The sequence below is a fragment of the Acinonyx jubatus genome, chromosome B3 (assembly GCF_027475565.1).
Source record: "Acinonyx jubatus isolate Ajub_Pintada_27869175 chromosome B3, VMU_Ajub_asm_v1.0, whole genome shotgun sequence".
NCBI classification, from domain to species: domain Eukaryota; kingdom Metazoa; phylum Chordata; class Mammalia; order Carnivora; family Felidae; genus Acinonyx; species Acinonyx jubatus.
The window spans coordinates 62,067,849-62,081,715 of NC_069386.1; the positions used below are offsets into that span (position 1 = coordinate 62,067,849).

At 38.7% G+C, this 13,867-nt stretch overlaps 1 protein-coding gene and 1 pseudogene across 3 annotated transcripts in view; both read left to right on the forward strand.

The window, feature by feature from the left end:
- FSIP1 (fibrous sheath interacting protein 1) overlaps positions 1 to 13,867 on the forward strand; it is a 206,485-nt gene that overhangs the window by 35,410 nt on the left and 157,208 nt on the right. For all 3 annotated transcript variants that reach the window (XM_053224182.1, XM_053224185.1, XM_053224184.1), the window contains exons 6-8: positions 5,181 to 5,279; positions 7,339 to 7,463; positions 10,192 to 10,302. In XM_053224182.1, the coding sequence (XP_053080157.1) occupies positions 5,181 to 5,279; positions 7,339 to 7,463; positions 10,192 to 10,302 (335 nt within the window). The remainder of the gene's footprint in view (positions 1 to 5,180; positions 5,280 to 7,338; positions 7,464 to 10,191; positions 10,303 to 13,867) is intronic.
- On the forward strand, positions 7,470 to 10,171 carry LOC113601776 (cytochrome c-like; annotated as a pseudogene).

The window sequence follows — 13,867 nt, forward strand, 5'->3', positions numbered from 1 at the left end:
TTCGAAGTTTTGTAGTTGTGTATTTTACATTTGGGTTTGTAATTCAATTGAGTTAGTATTTGTGAAAAGTGTAAGATGTCTAGAGCTGGTCTGGTCTTGTCTGGCTTTCTCTGTCTTCCCTTCCCTTCCCTTCCCTTCCCTTCCCTTCCCTTCCCTTCCCTTCCCTTCCCTTTGTTTTTGTTGTGTTCTGTTCTTTTCTTTTCTTTTGTTTTCTTTTCTTTTCTCTTTGCTGTTCACATGGACATCTAGTTAGTTATTACAGCACCATGTTAAAGAGATCATCCTCTCTCCATTGAATTGCCTTTGCTCTTTCGTTAAAGATCAATTGACTATATTTTTGTGGGTCTATTTCTGAACTCTCTCTTCTGTTTCAGTGATCTGCGTGTTTATTCTTTCATCAAAATATGTCATCTTCATTACAATTAGTGTTTTTTCTCTTTTTAAAATTACACTTGTAGATTTTTCTACCTTCAGGAGCCAGCTTTGAATTTCTTTGCTAATTCTGGCTCATTTCTTTCTTCTTCTTTTTTTGACCTTGCTATTGTTTTCTCTAGCTTCTTTAGTCAAGTTAGTTAAGCTCATTTTATTTTGCCTTAAAATCTGCATATCAGTCTGCTAGGGCTGCCATAGAAAGATTCCACAGGTTGGGTGGCTTCAAAACAGCAGAAACTTATTTGCTCACAGCTCTGGAGGTTAGAAGTCAAAGACCAAGATACTGGAAAATTCATTTTGTGGTGTGGTCGCTCCTCCCAGCCTGCCGATGGCCACCTTCTCACTGTGTCCTCATGGCCTTCTCTCTGTGCTCCAGAGAAGTGGCGGAAGTGGTAAAGGTTATCTCTGCTGTCTTTTCCTGTTCTTGGAAGGCCATAAATTCTATTAGATTAGGGCCCCATCCAGTGACTTCAGTTAGCTTTTATTACCTCCTTAACAGCCCTGTTAAGTACAGTCACACTGAGGGTTAGGGCTTCAGCCTACAGATTTTGAAGGGATACAATTCAGTCTGTAGCAATATGATAAAAGCATCACTGCTATGAATTTATTTCTGAAAATAGCTTTATCTCCCAAGTGCATTCTTTATGGTGTTCTCACTATTCTCTATTGTTATTGTGTTCTTGTTTCCTTATTGATCTAATAGTTCAGTGGAAAATGATGGTGCCTTTCCCTTGTTCTCTAGAATTTTTTATAAGCCCTATATTTTAAAAGCTAATATAGCAACGTATAATATTACGGTCATTGCTTTGATATTTTGAATTTATTGAAATGATAGTCTAATAGAATAGTTCTCAATTGTAAGGGACATTTGGGTATGTGCAGTTTTGGTTGGCATAATGACGTGCAATGGGGGAGGGCTTCATCTAGTTCACAGGGGTAAGTGAGAATTTCTAGATCTCCATACCATAGGCCAGCAATGAGGAAGTGTGTGTGTGTGTGTGTGTGTGTGTGAGAGAGAGAGAGAGAGAGAGAGAGAGAGAGAGAGAGAGAGAGAGGGAGGGGGGGGGAGAGGGGGAGAGAGAGAGAGAGAGAGAGAGAGAGAGAGAGAGACAAAATGAATTTCAGGCCCTGTCTCCCTCTAAACGTGGCACACTGCCTTTGCTGCTTTGCAGCTGTCACGTGTAAATGTGGAGCACTGTGTGTGGAGTCTTCTTTCAGAGTTCCAAGTGTGCAGTGAGGCACCTGGCTTTCCTCGTTTTCTTTGGGTGTGTGTGGGGAGGTGTCTCAATCCAACTTCAGGATTTCACCCACCTCCAAGGGAATGTGTACCAGGAAGCAGCTTCACACTTGTGTCACTTGTATCTACTCTAAACTCATTTCCTCTGATGCTCTTCTGGGTCCTTCTGCACCATGTGGGATGGGCTTTGATTTCTTCCTTAGGAGGCAGGAAACAACTTAAAATCACATCCTGCGATCTTTCTCTTGTAAGGCTCTTATTTAAAATGTGCTCAGTCCCTCACACTCTGGCTCTTGATCTCTGAAGGGAGATTCCCCCAACTCCCCCCGAATAAATGTTTCTAGTGAGGAGAGGAATTATTAAAAATTTCCTATTAAATTTAATTTTGATATAATTTCAGACGTCAAGTCTCAAGAAAAGTACACAGAGTTTTCAAGACCTTTATCCAGATTCTCCAAGTGTTGACATTTTACCACATCCTCCTCTGTCTCTGTCTGTCTCTGTCTCTCTCTGTATAGATTTGTCTCTCCACACAAGGACACATGTGTTCACACACACATGCACAAATCAGGTAATTAATGTTGATTCAATACTATTATTCAATCTACAGGCTTTATTCATATTTTGCCAAGTGTCCCGCTAAAATCCTTTGTAACAAAAGAATTTAGTTGTCATGTCTCTTTGGTCATTCTTTGTGTTTTACGGCATTGGCGTTTTTGAAGACCATAGACTTGATATTTTGTAGATTGTTACCCAGTCTGGGTTTGTTTATATTTCCACAAGCTTAGGTTCATGTTATACATTTTGGGCAGGAATCCCACTGTGTCCTCCAGGGATCCTAGCAGAAAGTGCATGATGTCAATTGTCCCATTACTGTAAGGTTAACCTTGATCACTTGGTTGAAGTGGTGTCTTCCAGGTTTCTCCACTGTAAAGTTAGTATTTTTCCTTTTTTACTGAGTAAGTTCTCTCGTGGAGATATACTCTGAAGCTATTCTGTCATTCTTCAAAGTTTCACCTGCTGCTTTTATCATCTATTGGTGATTCTTATCTGAATCTAGTATTATTATGATGGTTACCCAATGGCTCTTTTCTTGTCTCTTCTTTTTAAAGTTTATTTATTTTGGGAGAGAGAGCGAGTGCACACATGCATGAGCAGGGGAGGAGAAGAGAGAGAGGAAGAGAGAGAATCCTAAGCAGGCTCTGAACTGTCAGTGCACGACTTGGGGTTCTATCCCATGTACCGTGAGATCATGATCTGAACCAAAATCAAGAGTCCGATACTTAACCGACTCAGCCACCCAGGCACCACCCCCCACCCCCAATGGCTGTTTTCTAGTTCTGACATTTCCTTTATAGTAATCAGTTGTTTCCTTACTGTAAGGAAGAGCTTTCTGAAGGAGGAATTTGGAAATTCAGAAGATGCTTTTTGTTTTTTTCTCTTGAGGAGTTAAGCTTCTGCAATTGAATACCAGACTTCCAAAACTGTTGTCTTTTAAACTCAAAGCTGAGCTATCAGGCCTTTGTTCTAGGCCGTACTTACTTTCTCTCTGAGGTACTGAATATACAGAATACCACTGAGAATATGGGTAAAGAGCCACAGAGTCACAAGAATAATTTTAGCCTCCGAAAAGGCCTTAGTTTAAAAATCTCCAAATATCACTTTGCTGTAATAGTTTTTAGTATTGCAAGATTTCATGTTTTTGCATCTTTATAGATGCTTCAGTGTAAAAGTGAGTGAAACTCCTATTAAGAAGGAATTATGGGATCAAAAATAAGTATACTACCACTTGGTAAGAACTTTAAACCTTTTTGTCTTTTCCACAAAAGTAGCTTATCCCTCTTCCACTCAAGGCTTCTACCACTGATTTGCTAGATTAACTCCTCTTCAAAGATTGTGTGGGATTAAAGTTGGAATGACAATTCCCACAATGCTACATTATTATGAATTCCAAATTAGGGAACTGGAATTGATACATTTCGTTTTACTATCAGAAGTTGTATGTTTTGAATTTGGTGATATTTGTATGTTGGGGTGAATGTATCTTCTGTGTACTTCCTTTGCCTGTATCATCTCAAAGAGGTGCTTGAATCAAGTTTGCCTTAAAGATAGGTGGTGGATCCTGTAATATCTTTAAGATTCACCATGTTTCGGAAGCAAAAACATTTCTTTGCCACAACCTGGCAGTTTCTCACGTTAAGACATAGAAAGAGACTTAAAAAAAATAGGATACTTATTTATGTTAGCAGTTTCTTACAAATATCTAATGTCTCAATTAGCTAAATAGGAGAAAATAAAATAAAGTACATTGAAACAAGAGTTGAAAAACACAATTTCCTAATTTCTTTATGGGTGTAAGCCCAAGAGTGTAAATACTAAAAGGAAGAAACCTAACTGCTAAGAGCCTTCTGGTTTTCTCTTTCAAACACATGCTTTTATCTTTTTTTTTCTTTTTTTAATTTAATTTTTTATTTTTTAAAATTTACATCCAAATTAGTTAGCATATAGTGCCACAATGATTTCAGGAGTAGATTCCTTAGTGCCCCTTACCCATTTAGCCCATCCCCCCTCCCACACCCTCTCCAGTAACCCTCTGTTTGTTCTCCATATGTATGAGTCTCCTCTGTTTTGTCCCCCTCCCTGTTTTTATATGATTTTTGTTTCCCTTCCCTTACGTTCATCTGTTTTGTCTCTTAAAGTCCTCATATGAGTGAAGTCATATGATATTTGTCTTTCTCTGACCAATTTCACTTAGCATAATACCTTCAGGTTCCATCCACATAGTTGCGAATGGCAAGATTTCATTCTTTTTGATTGCCGAGTAATACTCCATTGTATATATATACCACATCTTCTTTATCCATTCATCCATCGATGGACATTTGGGCTCTTTCCATACTTTGGCTATTGTTGATAGTGCTGCTATCAACATGGGGGTGCATGTGTCCCTTCGAAACAGCACACCTGTATCCCATGGATAAATGCCTAGTAGTGCAGTTGCTGGGTTGAAGCATAGTTATATTTTTTAGTTTTTTGAGGAAACTTCATACTGTTTTCCAAAGTGGCTGTACCAGTTTGCATTCCCAACACAATGCTTTTATCTTGATGACTAACCCTATATCTGAAATCTTTACTTTGGGGACCTAAAACAAAAAGAAAAATACAAAGTTACTCAGTGTGCGTATTCTCTATAATATGAATGTTGGGATTTGGATACATTAATTCCAGGGAGTTAAAGCGATATTTTAGCACACACTTGTACATCTTCTTTGCACAGAAGTTCTAGGGAAATGCTTTTTGACTATCTGGATTTTCTCCTGTTCATTTCAATGGCTAAAGTGTACAAAGATAATTATAATTTCTACTTGGAAGTGACATTTTAAGAAATGTATATGTGGAGGGGATTGAGGAATATTGCAGAGAATATTAGATCTTACGTTTAAACAATTGTTCATGTAGACACTTTCCCACTTATTTTGTGTATTGAACAAGTGAGTTTTTAAATCAACAGATCCTTCTTGCTATGAGCATGAAGACACCTTTTTCTCAGTGTTTCACACTCAAGTCCCTCCAGAAGAATATGAAAACCGTAAACAGAATGTCAATCAAGGTATGTTTTAATTTGTGTGATTTTGCATATTGTCACAAGAAATATAGCTATATATAGAAATATTCACAAATGAAATGATTTGATCTGATTTAATCCAGAGGCAGGTGAAAGTGACTGAATGAATCAAGATGAAACAAGATTGGTCATGCACTAATCATTGTTGAAGTTAGTTGTTGAGGGTTTATCATAGCATTCATTCTACTTTTGGATATTTAAAATTTTATATGATAAAGAGTTAAAGAAAAGCTGGCTGCAAGTAATGGAAAACTAACTTAAGCAAAAAAGAAAATTTATGGAAACAATCCTGGAGGTAGACAGCTTTTTTGATTCCCAAAAGCATATTCTGTGGTTAATCATTGAGAGGGAAACTCAGTGTCAGAATTGCAGAGAAGATACCAACTGATCCAGCTTGGGTTAAATGCTTACCACTGGTCCAACCAACTCATCAAACTGAGCAAGGGTATATACAAGTTGTAATATGGGGAAAAGTTCTGTTTTGTATCTAAGGAGGCCATGCACCAAAAAAGTAACTCGTACTTTAACTATTGGTAGTTAATTAAGAAACATTATTGATTAAAGAAATAAAATCCCAATAATAAAGCCCAGATTTATTTGCCTAGACACTTGTAACTTAAATTTAAGTGAAACTTTTTTCTTACTCAAGTTTATTTTTCTTTGAAAAGAATTTAAATCCAGAGATCTTACTCTCTTCCCGGTTCTTTCTAGGTATTGTTATCAAAATATATTCTTTAATTATTAAATTTGTGTTGAATCTTTGATAATTAGCTATAAATATGCCAACTTACTAGCTTCCTTAGTCCTTTTTATTGATGTACCCTCTCCTATAAGGCCCAGATAACTTTTAAGCAAACCTTGTCTGTGTTGAGCTACTGGTTGGTGTTTTTCCCTCTTGGACTTTAATGTGGCCATTTGTCCTGATTTGTAGGGTAGATTCCATTTGTCACTTAAGAAAAGTCTTCCCTATGCCTGTTTTTAGAGCTTTAAAGAAGCTTTCACATGATCTTGCTTTAAATGCTTTGAACATGACGACAGTGAAGAAAGATATTTAGTGAAGGGAATAAGAGTCCATAAGTATTTTTCTCACCCTTGTTTTGAGCACCCAGGATCAGAAGGTGACTCAGGCCTCTTTTCAAAGGTTGGGAAAAACTGACAAAGTGAGATGAGCTGTAAGGCTTTGTGCGGATGGGAAGTGGAACATCCAGGACACTTATGCCCAGACCTTGCTTAAAAGACAGGTGTGAACAAACACTTACTGTTCAGAGAGGGTGCTGGCATATTAATAGAATCACAGGATAGATGACTCTAGTCTTTTGGGGAAGTTTTGTTTCATATAAAGACTAAGATAAAATATATTGTATTAATTAATTAATTTCCTCTGAGTATAGGTGGCACACATGTTATGCTAGTTTGAGATGTACCACATAGTGATTTGACAGGTTTATATGTTAATCCACACTCACCACAAGTGTAGCTCCCTCGGCCACCATGCCACACTATTATGATGTCATTGACTCGAATCCCTATGCTGTGCCTTTCATCCCTGTGACCCATCCATTCCATAATTGGAAACCTGTATTTGCCACTCCTCTTCACCCGTTTTGCCCATCTCCTACCCCACCCCCGGAGACCATCACTTTGCTCTCCATACTATAGGTCTGATTTGGCTTTCTGTTTGTTTGTTTATCCATTTGTTTTGCTTTTTAGATTCCACATATGAGCGAAATCATATGGTATTTGTCTTTCTTGGTCTGACTTATTTCACTTGGCATAATTCCTCTAGGTTCATTTGTGTTGTCGTAAATGGCGAGATCTTACTATTTTTTATGGCTGAGTAATATTCATGTGTGTGAGTGTGTGTATGTATTATATATCTTTTTTACCCATAAGAATAAATCTCCATATGTATATTAGGTTTCTGGATTTGGAGTTTGGAAGTTTTTCTATGTGTGTTATATATTTTAAATGTATGTATAAGGTAAAATTGTAGCATAATGGACAATTATAATTATGAAAAATTTTGAACTTTTTTTAATATTAGATTTTACCTATGATGTGGAAGGAAATGAGTCATTGATCAGAGCAGAAAAGAAACCTTTCTCAAATACAGAAAAGATTAAGCTCAGGGGTAAACACAGCCAGGATTTTATTAAACGAAACATTGAGGTATGTACTTAGAAATTTAGAAACCAGAATATGGGATTAAATGAGTTATGAAAATGAAAATAGTTGTGTTCAGTGTCTTTAAATATATTTTTTTTGATCATGACACATATGTATGTAATTGAAACAGTCTATATAAATGAAAGAAAAATTTTATGGACCAGTACTTAACTTTACTAGTTTTAATTCCATCCTATCTTATTCTACCTCTTTTAAAAATGCTAGCTGCAACTCAATACGTTTATTTCACTACCCAGAAATGAATCCGGTTCCTGCAATTTGAAAAACATTTATTTAGGTAATAGCGTCAGACAATGCTTCCCAGATTTTAAATTGCATATTAGTAAAATTGGCTTTTGAAAGTAATGAGACTGATGTTATAGCTGGTGCATTTAGAAATTTGCATGGAAAATGCTCCTGGCACAGCTGGAGAGGCCAGTTGGTTGTCTGTCCCCTGACCTCTCCAGCTGAGCCTCCAGGAAGCCTATCACTTGTCACTTGCCTTGATTATTTCAACCTTGATCTTCCAGACCCTACAGCCTGACTTGGTGTCCTCAAGGCAAACTAACCAAGGGAAAAGGGGTTCCCCTATTAGACCAGAATGCTGATTAATTAATTAACGGTAAGAAATGTAGGTGCAGTGGGCAGAAGGCTTGTGGCAAACCACTCAGGCAGTCAGGTTACTAGAAAACTGCATTGGTGAGTGTAAAGTTATTCATAAGAGCAGAGAGTTAAATAATTCCTCCCAGTTCAAGCCTGATGCTTCTTCCACAACTGCCACGTCATTTCCAGGTAGACTAGATTTGTGCGTCAATGTGCCACTGCCAGGACTGGCCTCTGGGCCTCTGGTTTTTCTCTTTATGTTCGTCTGATCTGAAGGAAACCTCCAACCCGATCTCTCTGTGCTGGCCCATTTTATGTTGATTTATTTAATTTGCCAAGAGCAGTAGCATTTTCCCCACACCCGGGGTTCTTGCTGACACAGCAGCCCCCCCCCCCCCCATAGATTTCCCTTTTCCCCTTTTAACAACAGTCGCTGAATCTTTGTTCAAATTTCCTATATGACGCTCTTGAAATGTCAAAGCAATTTCATTTAGGAGACAGCAGGATGTGCAGCTTGCAAGTGGGCACTTCTTTTTGGGTGCGACGAAAGAGTGACTTTACGATGGATGATGTTGCGTAGGGCAAGAAGAACTTTGTTCAGTAGCGTGCCCAGTGCCATACCATGGAAAGGGGAGGGACGCACAAGAATGAGACAAGGGCCCATGGTCTGTTTGGGTGAGAGACAAGTCAGGCCCCTGGAGTTTCTTACACGGATGCCAACAAGAATAAAGACATCACCTAGGGAGAGGAGACACTGATGGAGTAGTTGGAGAATCCCAAGAAGTACATCCCTGGAAGAAAACTGATCTTTGCTGGCTTTAAGAAGACAAAGGGAGAGGACAGACTTGATAGTTTATCTCAAAAAAGCTACTAAGGAGTAATCGTTGGCCACTGCTTATTTATTACAGAACCAAATGTCTCGTGACTTCTTTTATGTGTACCATATTTAAATTGATCTCAGACACCAGAATTTGGATCAGGAATGGCTGACAGACTATTCCTTTTGGACAGTCCTGATTTAAGTACGATTGGCTTATGGTTAAGTGAATCTGATCAGCTTTTTGAACTTGGATAGTAATCCTGGTTCAGAATTACCAGAATTACCAGTGCTGTCCCTGTTTTCCCCTTTGAAAGATAGGGTTGGAATCGATTAGTAATGTTCAACTTTTCACAGAGATGGTAACTGCCATCTCTAAACCTGTAGGAGATGGGTTTAATACTTAGAATTATATAACTTGTTATATTTATTTAAATACTGAGGAAATCCCTTTACTCTCCCAACAAACAGCAAGACTCAGCTGGGTTTTAATGTTGTGTTAGTTAGCCTGTAAAAGGCCAGGGCTGAAGCTGGCAACGTCCACTTTATCTTTTTGGTCCTAACTGCCAATTTAATTAAAGTTCACGGCATCTAAAATGCTACCTTTTGCTTAATTAAACACATTTTCATGTGGCTTATGTATAATACCAAACAAAGAATATTTAACACTTCTCACGTTTTATAGATGAGCTGTAAGGCCAGATATTTTCAAAATTTAGTGTGACCTGTCACACTATAGTAGCGAACTTTGCTTGCGAATTCTTCACTCAGTCAGACTAAGTTATAATTCAGGATTGTCTTTTAAACAGCCCTTCAATAATGCAACTGTAGAAATACCACATATGTGTGATTGCTAATGGTGCTTTTGCCAGCTCATTAGAAGGATTAAAGTAGAGGACATATGCCATCAGCACACATGTGTAAATTATGTAGTAAGGCTTAAGATAATTAAAAATCACAGATAAAAACAAATAAATAAAAGCAGTTTCAGTCAGTAGATATATGCCACATAGGAAGTGGCAAGATCCTTCCAAATACCTCAGCAGATAAGTTATTACATTGATATATAAAGAGAGGTTTGCAAACTTCCCATGTTTTATTGTTTTATATTTAAAATAAAGTGTTGTTGAAATGGCTAACATGAGGGCCTGCTTATATAGCTGGAATGTACGTCACAAATGAAAAATGCCTAATCTCACAACTTTTACCTTAATGTGTCTGTACTATAGAAACCTCAGGGCCCACTTTTATTTTCCTGAACATGAATTGCTTTGAATATTTACTTTTTTTTTTTATTAATACATTCTATAGTTGGCTAAGGATTCAGGAATGCCAGTGCTTATGATTGACAGAGAGAAGAAAAGGCTGACTGAACTTTTGAAGGACTTAGATGACAAAGATTCGGGGCTGTCCAGTCCTGAGGTACGTAAGCTCTGATATTCAGTGACTTCTACCCTTCTCCTCCTTCTCCTTCTCCTCCTTCTTCTTCTCCTCCTTCTCCTTCTCCTTCTTCTCCTTCTCCTTCTTGTTTTTGTTCTTCTTTTCCTTTTTTTTTTTTGTAGTTTCAATTTTTTATTTAAATTCCAGTTAGTTAACATACAGTGTAATATAGTTTCAGGTGTAGAATGTGGTGATTCAGCACTTCCCTACATCACCCAGTGCTCATCACAAGTGCCCTACTTAATCCCCATCACCTGTATAACCCCTCCCCCTGACCCCCTCCCTTCCAGCAACCCTCAGTTTGTTCTCTATAGTTAAGAGCCTGTTTTATGGTTTGCCTTCTCTTTCCCCCCTTATGTTCATTTGCTTTGTTTCTTGAATTCCACATATGAATGAAATCATATGGTATTTGTCTTTCTCTGACTGACTTATTCACTTAGCATAATACTCTCTAGTTCCATCCACTGCAAGAACATGCCTGATTTCGTCTAATCTCTGAAGCTAAACAGGGTCTGGCCTGGTTAGTACTTGGATGGGAGACCTCTACGCTTCTTAATTTTTATTTATTTTCTTTATCATGTCACTGATATTAGCACACATTTACAATAAGTTTTTAAATTATGGGACAATGTTCTCTGTCTTTTAAAAAATCGTGTTTTACAAATTAATTTTCATTAAAATTTTCAGATTTTTTTCTTGGTCAATTCATTACTGACTCTGAAGAGGATTATTTTATGTTATTATAAGAGTCACTACACATTAGCTCTCACAGTTATAACTGCTACCTGTGATGTAATGGGCTTAGTCATTAATGACATATAAATATGTTTCCCTGTCTCTTTTTATTTTGAATATTTCTTATTATCCCTACACTGGTGTAGTCCTCAGGACTCCTAAAGAGCACCATCATGCTCCTGCCCAGTTAACCTTGAGCATCCAGGTCCCTGAAGAGTCTGGAGGAAGCACAGACTCAGTCCAAGGAGGGGAACAGCCTGCAATCCAGGGTGCAGGTGTGGGTGTTTATAGGGCTTGGGCTGGTCATCTAAGGGGTGCGGTGGCTCAGCGTTTGCACTTGTTTGCATACTAAACTTACAGCAAGATTCTTTACTTCCACAAAGAAATGTATTCTCCTGTGTACCTTGAAGCCCATAGCCCTGTCATCTAGTTCTTCTTTCCCTATGTTTTTGGAGGTGAGGTGTAGTGAGTGCTGCTGGCACCCTGCCCAGATCCCTTTTACCTAGTCCCTTCCGTGCATCTGGCCCCTGCCTGTGCCAAGGGTGCATAGCTGCCTTTTTCCATAGAGTATTGCCATGGGCTAGTTGGGGGCTGAACTGCCTAGGATGGCAGCCTCTCTCCATCTCCACCCCCTCCCACCTCAAGATGGGATTAGCTCTGTGCTGCCGTTTGTCCCTCAGAGCTTCCCCAGGGGTCAGCTGGGCTTCATCCGACACCACCTCCTTGCCTGGTTTTGTTTCTCTTGTCCTAGCCTGCTTCCATCATCCCCTATCCCTTCTCCTGAGGTGGAGTTCTCCTGGGAGAACTCCAGTCACCCTCTCTCTTCTGAGAGCACTCCCTCAACAAGTCACCTGAACCAGAATCCCTAGCTCAGGTTCTGCATCTAGACCAGCCTCAGAGAGGTAGGTGCAGAGGGTAGTTTTGACTCCAGGTCCAAAAGCTGCTCAATTGCAGCAATGCCTGTGGCTGGTGGCGGGTGGGGTGTGCCATGTTTCTTCCTAGAAATGATTTAACAAAATTTTTATTATTAATGTTGCCTTTTAAATATTATTTCTGTTAGTATTTATGCCTTGTCCCTCCTTTATTAAAATTTTTTTTAATGTTTATTATTTTTGAGAAAGAGAGACAGAGTAGGAGCAGGGGAGGGGCCGAGAGAGAGAGGGAGACACAGAATCCAAAGCAGGCTTCAGGCTCTGAGCTGTCAGCACAGAACCCGATGCGGGGCTCGAACCCGTGACCGTGAGATCTTGACCTGAGCTGATGTCAAAAGCTTAACTGACTGAGCCACCCAGGAGCCCCTTAAACTCTTTTTCTATCGTTTACTTCTGTTTTTAGGTAGATTATTTACAAATTATCGTACAGCTGGGTTTTTGTTGTTGCTGTTGTGTCCGTAATTGTTTCTCTATCTTTTGTTATTATTTCCTTATTCTTAATCTTTTAATGAGGATATTTAATTTATATGTTTATTATGACCACTGATAATGTTTGGGCCTTTTTTGGACAGTCTATTTGACATTTCATCGATTAGATTTATTTTGTTTTCTTAATTTATCCCCATTTTCCTCTCATGGTTTGAAAAATTCCTATTTCTTTTTTTTGTTTTTAGCAAATTATTGATACATACAATAACTTCTTAAATTCTTTTAATGTTTATTTACTTTTGACAGGGAGAGAGAGAGAGAGAGACAGAGCAAGAGCAGGGGAGGGGCAAAAAGAGAGGGAGACAAAGAATCGGAAGCAGACTCCAGACTCTGAGCTGTCAGCACAGAGCCTGACGTGGGGCTCGAACCCAATGAACCATGAGATCATGACCTGAGCTGAAGTCGGACCCTCAACTGACTGAGTGTCCTTCACCGCTCACACTCTGTCTCTTTCTTGCAAGAATAAATAAACATTAAAATTTTTTTAAAAAAAGCAAGTAAGGAGTGTATTTTGCTTCAGTAACAATTTTGCTCCAGGTGTAAGTAGCTAGTGTCTTTCTTTATTCCTGTTCTGTATTCTTGGTATGGTTTTGTTTTTAGGTTTGCAAGATTGCTGCTGTATCTGTAGATAATGTGTCCATTTTCCAGGCAGAAAGAAGAGGGAAGGGGGAAGGGGAAAAGGGACAGTCCTTTGAGGCTTTGCGTTTCATTTGGGAAGGGATGGTGTCCCTGGGACTTCCACCTGTGGCTCATCAGCCAAGATGTGTCATGTAGCCACGTTCATTTCATACATCACTGCAAGTGAGACTGGGGATTCAGGTATCTTACTTTCTTATTCTTATTTTAATAGCAGAGAAAGGCACAGAAAAAGGAAATTGGAAAAGGGGATCAGATCAGTCAGTGTACAAGCATATAGGTGGGGAGAGAACCTCCTCTATCTCTCCTCCAGGTCCAATAATATGTTTCTCATAACCTTCATCTTTTTTTTTGTCATTTTGCTTATATAAGCTCATTTCATAGTTTTCCAAGTTGGGTTTCAACCACGTCTATTCTGCTATTTAGCTATGTAGCCCTCTTTTGAGATTGTTGTTATTTTTACAGTTTTTTTGTTTTGTAAACTAATATTTGCTGAGAGTTTTTTCTGTGCATCATCTGAGGGGAAAGGTGGTGTCTTATTATCTGGTGTCAGGGATAGACATTTTATACAGCAATTTTATAAAACCAGATAGATTGTGGCACATGTTGAAGCAGATTCAGAGGAAGAAGTTAGGAAGTGTGGCAGGAAGAATTTAGGAACACTTTGAGGAAGGGATCCATCTACGATATTCTTAAACCATACCAAACTTCTTGCCCTTCCTCAGATTTGCTGTATCTTTGACACTGTGTGTCCT